This window comes from Megascapheus bottae, chromosome 21 (genome assembly GCF_031878675.1).
Source record: "Megascapheus bottae isolate mThoBot1 chromosome 21, mThoBot2.hap1, whole genome shotgun sequence".
Taxonomy (NCBI): domain Eukaryota; kingdom Metazoa; phylum Chordata; class Mammalia; order Rodentia; family Geomyidae; genus Megascapheus; species Megascapheus bottae.
Genome location: NC_143529.1, coordinates 17977709 through 17996991, shown reverse-complemented (window position 1 = coordinate 17996991; position 19283 = coordinate 17977709). Strand labels below are relative to the sequence as shown.

The window sequence follows — 19283 nt, the reverse complement described above, 5'->3', positions numbered from 1 at the left end:
ATCTTTTTACTAGACTGGAAGTTATTTTATATCCAAAGTTGCATTTGTTAAAAAAAAATACTGTAATCTCACAACCTAGAGCAACACAGGTGCTATCTGAAACACTAATTTGCAGGATGAATAGAGAAATGAATGAGGAAATCTAAGAACATAATATGGAAGGATTTTTTTTTTAACTAGTCCTTAGGTTTGAACTCCGGTCTTGTGCACTGTTCCTGAGCTTCTTTTGCTTCAGGCTAGCACTGTACCACCAGAGCCATAGCGTCACTTTTGGCTTTTTCTGTTGATGAGATCCTGAGGAATCGAACCCAGGGCTTCATGCATGCTAGGCAAGCACTCTACTACTAAGCCATACTCCCAACCCTGTGGAAGGATTTTAGATGTCTACACTTTGCATATTCAAGCAGAACCATAATTATGTATATATGCACGACAGGACAGGAGATGTCATTTTTGCAGAAAAATATAGGGGTTTGTTGATCTTTTACCACAGACAACATCTATTAATTCATTTGAATTTTCTACTTAGATGCTTGTAAAAAAACAAGTGAAGACTTAGGACAGACTAGGAGTTTATAATGGAATATTAGACGGTCTGTGTAGTAGAGGTGAGGCAAAGAAGGGGATGAAATATTGAGGTCTGGGCTACCAAGGTGGATGTATGTGGGTAACGTTTGGTTCACTAGGATCTGAGGTCACTCTGTGTAACTTTGGAAAATTACTTCACTTATATAATTATATCAGTGACAGTTTCTTAGGAGTAGTGAAACAACTACCCAGGAGAAGGAAAATGAAAGAAATAGGTTAAATGAAGATCCTATAAATAGTGTTTATTTTAGGAAGTGGCTGGAACCAACCTCCCTTATTGGCCTGTTTGCATTCCACCAGTTACATTCAATGCTCTGGAAGGTTTATGAAACCATTTCTACAGGGTGACAGCAAACCCTCTAGTAACCTCCGCACTTGTCAGCTGAGCCCCTGGTTTTTTGTTTTGTATTTATTTATTTATTTATTTATTTTGTGAGTCTTCACCTCAAGGCTACTGCCCTACCCTTGAGCCAAGCCTCATTTTTCCCCCCTTTTCTAGAGGTTACTTGGAGATAAGAGTCTCAGGTCCTTTTTTGCCTGGGCTGGCTTTGAACCTTGATCCTCAGATCTCAGCCCTCTGAGTAGCCACTCTGCCAAGCGAGCCTATGGTTTGATAGTACAGAGCATTATCAAATAGCTTAGGCCCCATGATGAAAGGATATAAAATGGGATTAATATGCACTTAGATCAAGTCCAGGTTTTAAACCTTATAAAAGACTTTTTCTGGTTAGTTCTTCAGCACCATGCTCAAACCATGTTTAAGCTTCTTATTTAGAGATATACAGTCTAGAACTACAAAAGAAATCCTGGGAAATTTAGAGTATAAAAATTATAGTAATTGCCAGCCAAGAAAAGTTATGAATATTCCTTCTCTGAAAGTATTTTTGTTTAAAAAAAACAAAAACAAGAACAAACAAACAAAAACAAAAAACACCGAGCAGTACATAATAGCTTGGTTAGAGTCAATAATATTTTTTTTTATACTTTCTTTTCTTTTCTGACTATGGGATAAGGAATATTCACCAGCATATAATCTAAAGCGCACCAAATGGAAGCCTTAATTCACAATATTTTTATTCTTGCCATTTCAGAATTTTATAGTCAGGATTTTCATTCACTCTCTTTTTAAAATTTTCCAGTCCTAGGGCTTGAACTCAGGGCCTCAACGCTGTCCCTGAGCTTCTTTTGCTCAAGGCTATTCTCCCACTTAAGCCACGGTGCCACTTCGGGTACTTCTGGCTTTTTTGGAGTGGTTTATTGGAGTTAAGAGTCTCATGAACTTACCTACTCAGGTTGGCTTTGAACTGTGATCCTCAGACCTCAGCCTCCTAAGTAGGATTTTGGGCCTGAGCCACCAATGCCCCACCTCACTTTCTTATCTCTCTCTAGAATGTGGATATATATCGAACTCTAGTTTGCCAGACATTCATACTGAGACTTTATTTACTTATTTTTATTGTAAAGGAGATGTACAGAGATTACAGTTACATCAGTCAGGTAATGAGCACATTACCTTTTGAACAGTGTCACTGACACATTCTCTCCCAACCTTTTTCCAACACCTTTCTCCCAAGTTGAATAGTTCATTTCCAACACTGAATATCACTGCTGAATGGATTCACCTTTTGCCCATTGTTTCTGTGCTTCCCCTTCTCCTCCCCAAATCACACAAACTTATATATCAAGACAAAGGGTGCTGCAGATTCAACCAAACACTCCTAACTCAGAATATCAAGCAGTGAATCCAGGCTTAAGTAAATCTTCCTTCATACCTTTTTCTTGAACATAAAAGAAAATATGATACTTTCTACAAGATGAAATATAAAAAAACTCAAGAGAAAAGTGAAAGAATAAATAAATTGAAGATGTTTGATGTGCATGCACGTGCTTGTGTTTGTGTGTGTGTGTGTGTGTGTGCGTGTGTGTGTGTGTGTGTGTGTGTGTGTATTTGAAGGGAGGAAAACATTCTGGCAAAAAAGAAAATATGTGGAATCTCATGACTTATCTTCCACCATAACACAATGATGCACATGCTAATTAAAATAAATGTTCAAGGGAATGTATTACAGGAAACAGAAAAGGAATAGCTGTTGTGAGATCAGAAGCAAAATAAACACCCAGAAACTTAAAACTGTTGCCTTTTTTGTCACCAGACAAGAGGTGTCAGACACTAGGACTTCCATCAGGCATTAGGGAGCACTAATCATTCACTAAAGTCAGAGCTCTCCTTTCTCCATTATAGCTGGAAGCACAGCTGCCCGGAAGGAGACCTCATTCACATCTCCCCACACGGCTAGACACAGCTAGCTGACTTAATTCTCACCAGAGAAACAATGAGGCAAATGGCATTCCTGTTCCATGCTTTCTTGGAGACATGCCTGGGCCAGCGTGGACCTGGCAGACGAGGACGACACGGTGAGGAAGGGAATGACAAGAAACAAGAAGGAATCTGTAATCTTGAATAGTCACATAGGTCAAAGCTATCTTGAACTAAAGAAAATGCATCTCTGTTTCAGCAGGTGTGTGTGGACACCGCTTTATAACTTAGCTTTCAGCCCTGACATGTGTTATATGCTGAAATTGAAGTCTTACGAGAGACATAAGAACATGCCAATGAAACTTATTTCCTCTGCTTAATATAAATCTTTCCAAGATTTCTTGATATAGTTGTGTTTATTAAGGCAACAATATAGTAATTATTTCCTAAATGATCACACAGCATAGCTTCACAAATTAAGAGTGCCCAGTTGAGCAATTTAGAGGATGCCCTATGACTTTTCAGTGGGCTTCTGTCTATGCACATCTGTGATGGATGCTCACATCCAGGCCTGGATGTGAAAACAGGTACTTGGCCTGCAGAGTACCCCAGTGGTAGAGTGCTTGCCTAGCATGTATGAAGCTCTGGGCTCAATTACTTGGTACCACATACACAGAAAAAAAAAATGGTGATGTGGCTCAAGTGGTAGAGAACTAGCCTTGAGGAAAGACCAAGGACAGTGTCTAAGCCCTGAGTTCAAGTCCCAGACCTGGCAAAGAAAAGAAAAAAGAGAAAAAGAAAACAGGTACTTAGACATTCCCAGCTGTATTCTTTTTGGAATACTAGAAACAGTACTCATCATTAAGGGAAAATATTAGAAAAATTAGCAACAGTGGCTGCTGTGGTTTTGGATATGTTTTGTATCCCCAAGGTTTTATGAGTTAGCATTCAATCTTCATTGCAAGTTATAACTTGAGCTGAGTGCTGGTGACAAATGCCTGTAATCCTAGCTACTCAAGAGGCTGAGATCTGAGGATCGCTGTTTAAAGCCAGCCCAGGTACGAAAGTCCTTGAGACTCATATCTCCAATTAACCACCAGAAAACCGGAAGTGGCACTGTGGCTCAAGGTGTAGGGGCTGTATCCTTGAGCTGAAGAGATCAGGGACAATGCCTAGGCCCAGAGTTCAAGTCCCACTACCAACAAAAAAAAAAGGAAGAAGAAGAAGAAGAAGAGGAGGAGAAGGGGGGGGGAAGAAAAAGAAGGTGAGAGAGGGTAGGGAGGGAGGGAGGGGAGAAAAAGATCTGAGACTTGAACAGGCCCAGAGTTCAAGTACCATGACTGACAAAGGAAAAAGAAAAGAAAAACGGAAAGGGTGACATTCATTGATCAAGATTCATTACATTCAGAAATTGCTTTGTTAAATGGCAATTCTTTTGTACAACTAAAGATCATTTTTATATTTTCAATTTTTCTTGTGCAAGTCATTTTCTTTTTTTCTTAATTGACTTTATTGTTGTCTTATAGATGATACACATAAAGGTTACATTTACATATGTCAGTAATGAGTACATTTCCTTTAACATAGTGTTGTCTGTTCACTCATTCTCTCCCATTCCCTTCCTCCCATCACCACGAGTTAAAGATAATTTTTAAAAACTTAAAAAAAAGAGGTGTTAAGAGGGAAGAAACTTATAAGTATGGACTAGAGGTGGAGCTTTGAGGAAAGGCGTACATTAAGTGGAGTCAGATGAATTAATATTGGAATTTTGGTGGTTTTATTAAAAGGAGAAAGATGTTAACATACACACAGTATACATTCAAAACACACACACACGCGCGCGCGCACACACACACACACACACACACACACATGCTGCAAATTCCTGACCTATGATGCTTTATGCCACCCCAGTTCTCTGCCCAAAAAGCCACTGTAAGGTGCAGCCACTTGACTTTGCAACATCTAGAAACGTTAGATGAAATAAACCTCTTCTTTATAACATATCTAGCTTGTAGTGTTATGTTATTAGCTACCAGGTTATTAGCAACACAATATAGAGACATACTCACTTTGTTTGTTTGTTTGTTTGTCAGTCCTGGGCTTGAACTCAGGTTCTGTCTCTGTGGTACTAAGGAATCAAACCTACGGATTCATGCATGCAAAGCAAGCACTCTACCACTAAGCCACATTTCCTGCCCAGAGGCATACTACTACAACACCTAGCAAACTGTATGTAGAATAACACGGACACATGTAAAACACATCGCATCATTCCACTACATATGACATATTTTCTAAAGTATATACATACAAATTAAATCAAACATTGTGGTATTTGCCTTCTGAAGGAGGAAAAATTAAAAGGACAAAATAGAATAGGATGTACAGATGATGCTATAATGAAACCCAAGGGGTTATCTCAAGTGTGTACCTGAGGCTTAAACACACACACGAACCCACTCACCCTTCAGCATTATTCTAAGTAAGCCATATCTGCTAAGGAGATATTGACCTAAAATTCTCTAATCATTTCTCTTGCAATTCAATCTGCCAGATTAGTACAATGCATCTTGATCATGGTCATCTCTTTCCAAAATTATCTAATCATCCACGACAATTTTGGTTACACTACCTCAGTAGATCAATTCCCTTCGCCCACTTGCTTCACCCTTTCCCAGGGAATGAACATTTGACATTTGACATCTCAAAGCATCTTTTAGCTGTGTCACCATTTGAATGGATGGTATCCCTGGGGCCCAGGGATGCTGCTGAACGGTGAGAAAGACAGTGCCTATCCAAAAGAGAGAAGCACCCGTTCCAAAATACAAGTATTTACTGTGACTAAAAAGTCCTGTGCTATATTGTTACATATTATGTATATAACTACATGTATATGTATGTATATACGTGCATGTGTGTGTGTGCGTGTATGAGAGTGTGTGTGTGTGTGTGTGTGTGTGTGTGTGTGTGTGTGTGTATCCCAGTCCTGGGGCTTGGATACAGAGACTGAGAATTGTCTCTGAGCTTCTTTTGCTCAAGGCTTGCACTCTACCACTTGAGCCACAGCACCACTTCTGTCCTTTTCTGTTCATGTGATACTGAGGAATCTAACCCAGGGCTTCATGTATTATAATTTTTAATAATAAAAATTTTACAATAATGTTTATTATATATTTATTTTAATAATATTTTAATAATAAAATTTGTGTATTTTTCTCTTGTTTATGTGGTACCAAGGAATCAAACCTAGTGCACTCTACTACTAATTAGGCCACATTCCCAGTCCTATTGCTAACCCACACAGGCCATGATTCTTTGTATTTGGGCAGGCCACCCCCCCCAAGCTGACCAACAAGTTCTTTCCTTTTTTTTCTCCCTATTTCCTTGCACTCCTCTCATCTTCGCACAATCTACCTAGGGTAGATGTTATGAGGATGCACTCCAACATTAAGTCGTTAGTGTACTTAAACATATCATGGATTTTAATTGTTCATGTAAAATTGTGAGGGATACTAAACTTACAATGATAATGGAAAAAATAATTGATAAATGCCTCTTACACTTCTTTCTTTCCTAGGAGTTTGCTCCTCTAAACACTTATATTTTATGACATGAAGGATGTCCAGTTTTAGATCCGCTACAGGCCTCTTCTAAATTCAGGAATTTGGTAAGGGAAAGAATCTCTCAAGTTTCCTAGGAAAGTAACAGTTGGAACAAACAAACAAACAGGGAGCAGGGATAGAAGGGATTAGAAATGGAGTTTGGGATGGTAACCACAGAGGGACAAACATAGTCCACAGTGAGTGAGGCAGGGACAGGACCTCCATAAATGGACATCTGAAGCTAGAGATTATTCACTAATCAAGAGGGAAAGGAAAGGAGATATTGACCTTAAAATATAATAAAAACTGAACTCCAATGGGCCTCAGATGTACCAGGTAAGATTTGAAAAATGAGGGAGAAATTTCAGTTGCTGGCTTTTAAACATTGAAATTGCATGTCATGTCATGGATTCCCTGGGCTTTAAGGCCTTGATTTCTTAAAAGAAAAAAAAGAAAAAGTGGGGGATGGGAGAGAGGGGCTCAATATCCTACATTATAATCCAATATATCTGCTAAGAGCTGTGTTGTGGGCTTTTGTGAGCTTTTCCCTGATGTTTTATCACTTGGCACTGTGCCTTAGGCCCTCACATCATTTCTGCAGTGTCTTTACAAATTATCCCACCCCCCCCAAAAAAAAGTTATTTTTCTCCTCAACGAAAAAGGCCTCAGCCTCTACAACGATATTATTATCTCCATTTTTATTGTGTCTGAGCAGTAGTAATATTACTGTGTTCTCATCTCAAAGCAGCCTTTACATCCTTCTCCAGAGAAAAACATTCTCCTAAGTAACCTGGACATTAGTTTTCCTTCTTTAAGAATTTTTACAAAATAGGGTAGGAAACACTAGGCACGCCGGCACGTTTTTGTAAGGGAGATTGTCACTGCTGACACCCAAGAATTATATTACTTAGTTATTATCCCTTAGTAATCACGCTCTGGTCTCTTTAATAAACTGAAAGAGAGAAGGAGGGGCGGGCCTGCGCAGCGGCGGAGGCTCTGATTGGCTCCTCCGTCCGGAAGTGGGCGGTGAAAACGCCGCTCTGGTTTTGGTCCCCGGCTGGAAGAGGGTTTGGGGCTGCTGCGCCCGCCCCGGCTGTATCTCGGGGAGGGGGAGGGGGGTCTTGGGGCCTTGGGGGTGCAGCACGGGTCCCCTGCGTTCCGGTGGGTTCCGGGCCCTGGCAGGCCTGTCGCGGAGGTGCCAGGTCTCTGTCTGTGGGCTGCAGTGGGCCCGGGACCGCCCGGGGTCGCGGATTCCGCCGGGGGACCGAGGAGCTGGGGGTCCTGGGCCGCTGCCCTCGCGACACGGCCGCGACCCCCGAGCCCACCTGAGGCGTCTCTTTCCCCTCTTCTGCAGGCTCGCTTCCGGCGTCATGGCTCAAAGGGCCTTCCCGAATCCCTATGCCGATTATAACAAATCCCTGGCCGAAGGCTACTTTGATGCTGCAGGGAGGGTGAGTCTGGGAGTCGCCGGTCTGCACCCCTGCCTGCCCGCCGTTCCCCCCAACCCCAGGCCGGAAGGAAGGGCCGGCGCCCCCACCGCCACCTCTTATCCTAGCGGTGCTGAGCTGGGCTCCTTAGGGAACGGAAGAAGGAACTCCAGTCGTGGAGAACGTCCGTTCTAACGCCTGGCGTGCCAGCAGTTTGCCAGGTCGTTGCAATTCGAGGTTGCTTTAGGGGGAGATGTGAAGGAGTCCTGGTTCTAGTCCGTGCTGTCAGGTTATGCCCTCCTGATGAGAGCACAGGGGATGTGGTTGGGGGCGTCTTTGAACTGACCGTGCCAAGAGGAATGGGGGAGATAGGCCTGGGGAAAGCTGGGGGGCGGGGGGGAGGGAGTACTTAGAAAACCTGGATGCAGTATCAGGATCCAGTTATCTCACGCTTCTCTTGTGAATGCAACTGTTAAGACAGGAGACACTTTGAAAACAAAAAACAAACACACACACACAAAAAAAAACCCTAATACCTTGTTTTGAGGAATCCTGAGTTCCGTTGGAAGAATGCATGCACATTTTTTAAAGTTTGTATCTTCCAAACTTATCACGGAAAAAGCATGTCAGCTAGGCACCAGCAACGCGCACCTGTAATTCTAACTACCCAGGAGGCTGAGATCTAAGAACCAGAGCTCCAAGCTATCTGCTGTAAACTGGCAAAAAAAAATCCATGAGACTCTTATTCCAATTAATCATCAAAAGCCATAAGTGGAGGTGTGGCTCAAGTGGTAGAGCACCAGCGTTAAGCAAGAACGTTTATGGGACAGCACCCAGGCTCTGAGTTCAAATCCCATAGGGCACCCCTCTCCCCCCAAAAAAAGCATTCCACATGCATTATAATCCAGGTCTTATGTCTGTCAAGTTAACTTTGAGGTGGCTCTTATTCCGTCCTCCTTTTAAACACTTCCATTTTAGATTAGGTCAGAAATGCAGATAGGAGAGAATCAAAGAAATGGAGAAGAGGTGTACAGAAGTAGGTTTCCCAGTTGGTGATATCAGGAGATAATAGTACTAGTATTTGAACGCAGGGCCTTGTGCTTGCTAGGTGGGCTTTTCTACCAGTTAAACGACATCCCATTCCCAATCTGATATTTAAAGACCCATGTTGAGATCCAAAAAAAGTGTTGTTTTTTTTTTAAATTTTTAATTGACTGGGTTTGCATTGTGCCTAGCTCTGCAGATCCCAGAGCGGAGCGAGATGCCCTGTCTTGTTGGAGCAGGCAGTGCTGCTTCATGCCTAGCTACATGCCCTGTCTTGTTGGAGCAGGCTGTGTTGCTTCACACTAGCTTGGCAGAGAAAACACTTGCGGGTCTGTCCTAATGACAGCAACCTTCAACACAATGTAGCTCATTCTTCAGGCTGCCAATAAATTCATGCATGTTACCAATCTAATTCAACTGAGAAGTAGGAAGGAATCTAAATTCTTACCCCCCTAATACTAATGCAATTGTACTGTGTTGTGTCATGTAGTTTGGGGGCAAAAACTACCAAGAATCTGTCATAGCAGTTCACAGTTTGGAGGTCCATCCACTTTAATATGCGAGTTCCTAATATATTGGGAACTGAATTGTTTGTAGCACCTGTCAGGGAAAGGAGGGTTTTTGTTGTTGTTGTTTTTAACAGACTATTGCTAGAGTTTGAGTGATTTGGTCTACCATAGCTAATCAATATTCTCAGACAGGTCACCTTTATTTCTTATATTATATGCCAGTAGAAAGAAACTCCCCTGAGGACGAGATGCTGACATTATTCTTGGCCTCTTGAAGTCAGGCCTAGCAAGCTGATAAATTATACATGATGGATGTGCAGTGGATCCATATCCTCTGGCTGCTTGAGGTTCACAGATGTTTTATATGAAGAGCGAAATACATTTATCTTAACTACACAGATCTTCAGGTCTTCTTGAAGTCTTAACCTTTAGGCAAAAATTATCAAATGATGAGAAAGTGTGTGTCCAACAGTAGGGCTCCATACTGTGCCTCAGAACGAATACAGATACAGCAGGAGTCTGACCTACCTTCTTAGGTTTGCCCCTCAGAGTAAATCTTACTTTTTTCCCCCCAAATTATTACTGTTATGAATTCCAAGGTTGTTTTTTGGATTGTTTTTCAAATGTTAAGATGCTCCTTAAAAAAAAAAAGTGCTGGGTGCCAGTGGCTCAAACCTGTAATTCTAGCTGCTCAGCAGGCTGAAATCTGAGGGTAAGGATTGGAAATTGGTCAGGAAAGAAAGTCCAGCTAAGCACCCCAAAGCTAAAAGTGCAGCTGTGGCTCAACTGGTAGAGCACTAGCCCTGAGCACAAAAACTTAGTGACAGTGCCTAGTCTCTAAGTTTAAGCTCCAGGACTGGCAAAAAACAAAACAACAAAAAACCCAACTCCATGAGATTTGATGATAGCATGTGTTTGAGAACCACAATCAGTTTCTAAAATGATAGACACATTAAAGTGACTTTTTAATGACACTAGATGATCCATTTTTGTACAGAACTTTTTTTTTTTTTTCCCAGTCCTGGGCTTTAAACTCCAGGCCTGAGCACTGTCCTTGGGCTTTCTCAAGGCTAGAGAGCTACCACTTGAGCCACAGCTTTTTTCTATATATGTAGTACCAAGGAATTGAACCTGGAACTTCATGCATGCTAAGCTAGCACTCTTACCACTAGGCCAAACTCCCAGTCCCATTTTATACAGTGCTTTAAAATATATTTTTTTTCTGATACCTTTAGGGAGGAAATACCTGTAGAGACATAGTGATTGTGGGAGCCTTCCAATTTGCCTAGTATCTGTAGGTATTCCCTTGGAAGAGCTCAACCTAGCCTAGGGTGCTCTCAGTCCATAGCCAACTTCTTAGTTTTAGGCTGCTAGAGTAGTAAAAATAACATTGGTGGGAAGCTATGATTCTGACTTTGTGGAGGTAATTGAAGCATGAAGAAGTTAGAAGTCCAAGTTGAGTACAATCACTAGGCTAAGAGCAGATAACTTGTAGGCTTCTGATTGGACAGTGTTAAGCAGCTCTTCCTTTTGACAGGCATTGGTCTGGGTACAGATTTTTGGTTCTAGGTTTAATATTTTCATAGTCTGCTTGAGGTTCCTGGTGGTCATAAGTTTGTTTTCCTTATTTTTTTTTTCTTTCTGGTCACTCATGGAGCTTGGACTCTGGGCCTGTGCGCTGTCCCTGAGCTCTTCAGCTCAAGTTAACAACTTGAACCTCAGCTCCACTTCTAGTTTTTCTAGTGGCTAATTAGAGATAAGAGTCTCATGCACTTCAGTTCCTGAGCATTGAACCTCGATCCTCAGATCTCAGCCTCCTAAGTGCTAGGATTACAGGTGTTGCACAGGCCCAGATCAAAAGAACATTTCATATATATATATAATATATATATATTTTATATATATATATTATATATATATATTTTTTTTTTTTTTCTTCTTGAGCTCAGGGCCTGAGCACTGTCCTTGGACTTTCTCAAGGCTAGAACTCTACCACTTGAGCCTCAGCGTCACTTCCAGCTCTTCCTATGTATATGGTACCAAAGAATGAAACCCAGGTCTTCATGCATGCTAGGCAAGCACTCTACCACTAGGTCAAACTCCTGGCCCCCATTTTATAATTTTTAAAAAATGAATTATACATACTCCCTGAAGTGGAAAACATTATGTAAAATATTTAAATTATAATATAATTTCTTACCTTGAGTGGAAATCTTAAAAAGCACCATAAGAGAGAGTATTTTTAAGCTTTATTCTCTGTGCTATCACTACTTGTCTAGGCAAAAACGTGGCATACATGAAAGTGAAATACAGTGGCCTATCTTTTTTTTTCTTTTTTTTCATTTGTTTTCCCTTCATGTTTACAGCTGACCCCTGAGTTCTCACAGCGCTTGACCTGTAAGATTCGAGAACTCCTTCAACAAATGGAGAGAGGCCTCAAGTCAGCAGACCCTCGGGATGGCACTGGTTACACAGGCTGGGCAGGTATGTCATGTGTCCTGACCTTGAGCATTATGCATGAGAGCCAAAGCAGAGCCTTCCAGGGCTGTGCACTGCAAGTAGTAACGTGTGGTTCTATGCTTCCTGCATCTGCATATGATTCACTGCCCCTACCAGCCATATGCCTTCTTGATTATTCACAGGGCCCTAAACCTAGGGCAGGGTAAGCACACTGTAGTATTTGTGTCTGACTGTGCCCATGAAGAGGAAATGATTTTCACCATTAGAATTTCAGTGGGAAGATTTAGAAAGTGTTCTAAACTGGGCTGGGAGTTTGGCCTAGTGGTAGAGTGCTTGCCTAGCATGCAGGAAGACCAGGGTTCGATTCCTTGGTACTACATACATAGAAAAAGCCGGAAGTAGTACCATGGCTCAAGTGGTAGAGCACTCACCTTGAGAAAGCCCATGGACAGTGCTCAGGCCCTGAGTTCAAGCCCCAGGACTGGCCAAAAAAATAAAAAATAAGGAAGTGTTCTAAACAGCCAGTGCTTAAAGCTAGTAAGAAGGATTTACTATTAGGAAGTGAAACTGTCTGCAAGTTGACCTATAACAGTGATCAGTAGAGGAGCACAGGATAAAGGTGTCATTGTTGTGAACCCATCCTTCCCTGTAGTCTGCTGGTTGCTTTGCACTCGCTGTTACCAGTCCCAGCCACTCAGTATTAGGGGCAAGTTTGGGAAATAATAGACTACTGGTGTCCAAGAAAGGAAAACATTAGTTTGCCCAATGTAGAGACAAAAAAAAAAAAAAAATCAGCCTTAAAATCTTTTTCTATTTTTTTAAGCCCTAGAGTTTGAACCCAGGGCCTGGTTGCCATCCTTGAGCTTTTCCGCTCAAGGCTAGCACTCTATCACTTGAGCCACTGTTCCACTTCCAGCATTTTTGGTGCTTATTTGGACATAGAGTCTTACAGAATTTCCTGCCCACACTGGCTTTGAACCATGATCTGGGATTTCGGCTCCCTGAGTGCCTAGGATTAGGAACATGAGCTTCCAGTGTTTAGTAGCCATACAATCTTGAAGGAAGCCAACTAGAGGTTCAGTGTTTCACATTTGGCTTGGCAAATGGGAAAGGGGAACAAATTCACAGTCTAAGGTGAATCAGATTTGAAGCCATGGTACCTTGCATTAAAATGCAGGTTCCTGGATCTCACAACAGAGCTTTTGATTCCAAAGATCACGAATTGGACATGGAAATCTTTTCTTTTTCGTCGGTTGCAGGGCTTACAATCAAGGCCTGGGCACTGTCCCTGAACTCCATTGCTCAGGGCTAGCACTCTACCACTTGGAGCCACAGCCCCACTTCTGCCTTTTGAGTGGTTACAGTCTCATCAGTACTTTTTCACCTGGCTTTTAACTGTGCTTTTCATATCTCTGTCTCCTGAGCAGCAAGGATTACAGGCATGAACCATTGGTACCTGGCTTCAGAAATCATTTTAGAAGCACAAGTGGCTCTGATGCAGATGAGCTAACATCTGTAGTTTGAGAGCTTCTTTCGGAGAGACAATACTAATTTTTGTTTGTTTGTTTGTTTGATTTGGTTGTGGGACTTGAACTCTGGGCTTGGGCACTGTCCCTGAGCTCGTGAGCTCAAGGCTAGTGTTTTACCACTTTGAGCCACAGTGCCACTTCCTGTTTCTGGTGATCAATTGGAGATAAGAGTCTCACTGACTTTCTTGCCTGGACTGGCTTTGAACTGCAATCCCCAGATCTCAGCCTCCTGAGTAGCTAGGATTACAGGTGTGAGCCACCAGCACCTGTTAATTCTTAGCAGTCCTCCTTGGTATAACAAGTGATTATAAGGATATTTTACCCTATAGGGACAGGGAAGGCAGAGAAAACCAGTAAAATCATAGTCTCAGGGAACTTTAGGTCAGCATATTATACAAAAAGACTATAGATTTCAGTTTTTTGATTCTTGTGACTTATAATATAAACACAAGAAGTGTTAAGATGAAAGTAAAATGGATATATTTGATTTCAAGAAAGGAGTTAGCATATCTGTTATCTCCTGTATTGTGGATATAATGTGAGTGGTAGACTGATCCCATTGGTGAACTGTTCTTTTTTTCTTTTTCATATATTTTATTGTAATTAATAGAAGGGTTACATTCCATTCACCAGATAGAAGGTGCATTACTTCACAAACATTGATACCCTTTCTCATGTCTTGGTCCCAATTTTCCTCCACTCATCCGCGCCCCTCATCTTGTTTTCCTCCCTTCCCTATCCAACTTCAAATAACCAAATATGCATATATAAAATATATCAGATAACCAGGTAAAATACTGTAACAATATGAGATAACCAAGGGACAGCAAAAGAGATGAGAGATAACATAGTACATTAAAGACAACAATCACTCATTATATGGCTTTTGTTTCCTTCTCCTGGAGGTCCTAACATTTAGTGGCATACTATTTGGCCTAAGATCTCTAGATTTTGTTCTATTGTAAATCTCTGCTAGGAGAGCCCAAGGTTTCTACTGATAATGACAAATGAGGGAGACTACTGAGCCTATGTTCCTTTGAGTCTGGCTTACTTCACTTAATATGATTTTTTCTAAATCTTTCCATTTCTTTACAAATGGGTCGATGTCGTTCTTTCTGACAGCAGCATAGAATTCCATTGTGTATAAATACCGTATCTTGTTGATCTGCTCATCAACTGAGGGGCATCTGGGTTGGTTCCGTATCTTTGCTATGGTAAATAGTGCTGCAATGAACATCATTGTGCTAGTGGATTTAGTATGTCCTTGTTTCTGGATGATTGCGTAAATGCCAAGTAGTGGAATTGCTGGGTCATAGGGGAGCTCTATGTTTAGTCTTTTGAGGAACTGCCATACTGCTTTCCATAGTGGTTGAACGAGTTTGCACTCCCACCAACCTGTTCTTTATTTTATAATTGTCATAACTTGAATGAAATGGGATAAGCACGCGATGGTCTCTAGATTAACACCACATTATATATAATTCATGCGATTTTTCCCTAATATATTTGGAGTTTCTAGCATATTACCCTTGGCTAAATACAGACACAGAGAAGAAGAAACTTAGATGCCTAGAATTAATTCCAGAACATCAAAAAAAGTGATTTATATCCCTAAGCCATCCATTTAGATGAGCTTAGATGATCACTTATTCTAAGATACCCAGGTTTAGGGATAAAGAAATAGAAATTGATCCTGAACTGCTATTTGTAGTTTGACAATGTCAGGAAAAGCCATCAGTCAGACTCCAGTTGGTAGTTGAAAAGCTGACAGTAACATTTACCTTAGAAAAATGAAGTAATTTTTTTCTCCAGAGTAAAGTACATATTTGTTTGAACCTTTTGGCTATATGAGTTTTTGGCATCATTTCCTCTGACCCATACCTTTCTTCCTTAGCTGTCTATCATACTCATTGCTGGCCCTGAGAAGAGCTTATGAGCAAGAATCAGAGGCAAACTGGCCACAAAGCAGTTTAGGATGTTGCAGTTTGTTTTATACTGTAGCATAAAGGCATGCAGATAAATTTGCTATTGGCTTGCAAGGCAAGTCTTCTAATCAAATACTGTTAAAAAGCCATTATTCCATGTAAGCTAGACTGTCTGCTCCATGTTTTGGTGTGCAATTCTGCCTTGTGCCGGGGTTCAGTCTGACTGACTCACATTCAGCTCTTGAGTTTCCTGTGAATCTAGCAGTGATTTAACCACAGGAAATCATAGGGCAATTACCTTTCTTTTAGGTTATAACTTACTACTACTGTGTATTCATCATGGCAATTTTATTGCTAAAGGAAAATACTTGGGATTGTATATCAAAGAAGTATCTATATTATTATTATTATTATTATTATTATTCTTTTTTCTATTGTGGGGCTTGAACTCGGGGCCTTGGTGCTGTCCCTGAGCTCTTTAGCTCAAGGCCACTGTCCTACCTCTTGAGCCACAGTCCCACTTCCCATTTTCTGGTGATTAATTGGAGTTAAGAGTCTCACAGGCTTTGTAGTGGCTTTGAACCTCAATCCTCAAATCTCAGCCAACTGAGTAGCTAGGATTACAAGTATGAGTCACCATGCTCAGCTTATATTATTTTATTTATATTATTATATAATGATATGTGTACTTTGTTGCTGGGTACAAATGCCATGTTGTCTTTTGACTTCTTTTTTGAAATGACTTGAAGGATTTGTGTATGTGTGTGTGTGTGTGTGTGTGTGTGTGCCAGTAGTAGGACTAGAATTCTGCCTGTGTTGTTCCTTAGCTTTTTTACTCAAGACTCTTGAACCATAGCTCCACTTCTTGTATTTTGGTGATTGGTGATAAGAGTCTTACAGTCTTTCATGCTATCTGCAAACTACAGTCCTCAGATCTTAGCTTGGATTATTAGACTAACTAGAACTTTATCATCTTATTTATTATGTATTGTTCTCAGTAGTAGCGATACTCAGCTGTCAGGCTCTGGAGTAGCTAGAATTATAGATGTTGCATCTGGACCTTGAGAGTTGGTTTTTTTTGTTTGTTTGTTTGTCACTCCTGGGGTTTGAACTCAGGGTCTGGACACTGTCTCTGAACTCTTCAGCTCAAGGCTAGCACTTTACCACTTTGAGCCACATGAGTCTCATGGACTTTCGTACCCAGGCTGACTTTGAACTGTGACTTAGATCTCAGCCTCCTGCGTAGCTAGGATTTCAGGCACCCAGCACTTTTTTGTTTGTTTTTTAAACCCACAGAGTAAGAGCTAATGAAGTATGAAAACAAGTTGGAAAGAAAGAAGAAAATGAAGTTTATGAGTTAGACGAGAGTAATTATTTTATGTCTATGAGAAGTTATTTATGCTTGGACATAAAGTAAACCCGAGAAACTTATATCCATTTACAGTCAGATAAACGAACTCTCCAGTATTCTTTTGTAGAAGAACTTTTTCCCCGTTCCTAATCCTGAACTAATACATTCAGTGTCGTTACAGTATAGGAAATTAATTGGTCCAATGCAGAAGATTTTCCCCATAATTGCTTGTATTTGAAAAGGGTTGTTGAGCTTCTCAAATGAATTATCATCCATAGTCTGAAATCAATTGGTAGCTCTTACAGCTGTTCATAAGTGATATCTTAAATGAACTGCCTCCGTTATTTTCGCCAAAATCCTTTCTTTACAAAATGTAGTACTTTGCAGCCAGCGTAATCCATCATTGATACTGATGTATGGCATGCCAGCAGTAAGCAGTGAGTTGTGTGTTAAGCCTTAATCCTTCCTCCGCTGATCTGCAGTTCTTTACACAAAGTGCTCACAGCATGAGGAGCAGAGGAAGCTTTGTGATTATTTAGGCGTGGTGCCCGCCCCCCCACTCCATGACTATGCCTGCAGCCGCAGATGGTGCAGAGGAATAGCAGGTGGGGTGGCCCCTGAGAATCACATCCCACACGCAGCTCCTGGGTGGACCTCAGTGGGCTCTGTGGAGACCTCACCAGAAACAGCACCCTGTGTCATTGAGCCGCACTGGCCTTGGTTCCAGCTAAAATTGTAGGTTCTACAACTGGAAGGGAGAAGATTTTTTAATTCTCTCAGAATAGAAAGCACAAAAAAGGAATTGTTGCAAGGAGCTGATGACACATTCTTGTATTAGAAATACACATTTACTAAAAAGATTGCTTCTCTTCAAGATAACATAGTAGAAAAGTCAAGTAAGCCCAAAGGATGGTTGATTTTGCTAGTTTTTCTTTTTGTTTTTTTTTTGTTTTTTTTTGTGGGTCATGGGGCTTGAACTCTGGCCTGGGCACTGTCCCTGAGCTCTTCAACTCAAGGCTACTACCCTACCCTTGAGCCAGGCCCCACTTGCTGTTTTCTAGAGGTTAATTGGAGATAAGAGTCTCAGGTCCTTTTGTGCCATGGCTGGCTGACTTTGAACCTCGATCCTCAGGTGTCAGCCTCTTGAGTAGAGAGGATTACAGGCTTGCTAATGAAAAAAAAATGAGAGGAAAAGCCAGCCCTCATTTAATTGCATTCTCTCCCCCCTCCCCCCCCAAACACACATACTCTCAACTCTGATGATTCCTCAGAAAAATGATCATCATTTCACACTTTAAAAACAAGACATGCTCATATAGGACCACAGGGGCTTCATTTCTAAAAGACACAACCCAAGCTCCTGTAACCTGTTTACAAAGTTAATGAGGCTAGCCAGGTACAGTGAATCCTAGCAAGTCAGGAGGCTGAGATCTGAGGGTCATGGTTCAAAGCCAGCCCAGACACTAAATAACCTGAACCTGAGATTTTTTTTCATTTTATTTTTTATTATCAAGGTAATGTAGAGGGTTATGGTTACATTCATCAGATCGTGGGTGCATTACTTCTCACAGGTTGATACCCCTTCTTATGTTTTTGTCCCCATTTCCCTCCCCCCACCCAGAATCTGAGATTCTTATCTCCAATTAATCACTAGAAATGGGAAGTGGGGCTATGGCTCCGGGATAGAGTGGTAACCTTGAGCTGAAGAGCACTGGGACAGCACCCACGCCCAGAGTTCAAGCCCCATGACCACCCCCCCCAAAAAAAAACAAAGAAAAGTTAGCTAAGATTGGCATGTATTTCCTCTTTTCAAGTGTTAGATAACATTTTAAGTAAGTGGGTATGCAGTGTCATCTCCAGAGTAATATTAACTTGCACTCTAAATGCAAGCCATTATAGTGTTTAAGGTTGCTTCTCTGGTCTGCCAGGTGAATCGTCTGCGAATTGCTGCACTAGCACGTGGGTCTCAGTTCTTGACACCAGATTTATTTGAAAGGAATCACCATAGCCATCATTTCAGCGTGTAATTTGAGACCTGACCCTGTTGTCCTTCACTTCCCCGAAAGCACCTGTCCCTTATAGCCTTTCCTGTAAGAGCAAAGGAATGAATGAGGTGTCTGGATCCTCACCCAGTTCACTAGAGCTCTTCACAGTGACCTCTAGGTAGATGACTGTGCCTAGCACAAGGCCTGCTGCCTTTCGGAGTGCACTTTATACAGTCACCCTACCTTACACCACTGAGACACAGGCTTGAAACAAGTGTGGGGATTACATGTCGCCAGTGTGAAAGGAGCAGATGGAAGTATTTGCAGACAGATGAGAGGAAATGGCAGAAGAGAAAGAACACACATCTAAGCAATGTGACCTTTATAGACAACAGCAAGAAGCCTGCAGCTGTGTCTGTCATCTCCATTCCAGTCTCTTCAGCACTTGGCGCAATGCCAAGTCAGTAGTTGTGCTTAGTAAGCATTTCATGTGTGAGTGAGCAAGTGACGAGTGCTCCACCATTAGCGAGCTAAAGCAGTAACTTAAAACCAGGTAGAACAGGGGAAGGGGAGGAATTCAACTCATATCTCATACTGGTCCTG

At 41.5% G+C, this 19283-nt stretch overlaps 1 protein-coding gene across 4 annotated transcripts in view; it reads left to right on the top strand.

Moving 5' to 3' along the window:
- Nucleotides 1-6610: 6610 nt before the first annotated feature.
- Lancl1 (LanC like glutathione S-transferase 1) overlaps nucleotides 6611-19283 on the top strand; it is a 34797-nt gene continuing 22124 nt past the window's right edge. The window contains exons 1-3 of one of the 4 annotated variants that reach the window (XM_090354748.1): nucleotides 6611-6786; nucleotides 7805-7901; nucleotides 11797-11914. In XM_090354748.1, the coding sequence (XP_090210874.1) occupies nucleotides 6767-6786; nucleotides 7805-7901; nucleotides 11797-11914 (235 nt within the window). In that variant the 5' untranslated portion in view covers nucleotides 6611-6766. Of the gene's footprint in view, nucleotides 6787-7502; nucleotides 7518-7545; nucleotides 7653-7675; nucleotides 7902-11796; nucleotides 11915-19283 lie in introns of those variants that run through there. The other 3 variants (XM_090354752.1, XM_090354749.1, XM_090354750.1) reach the window with 3 other exon arrangements.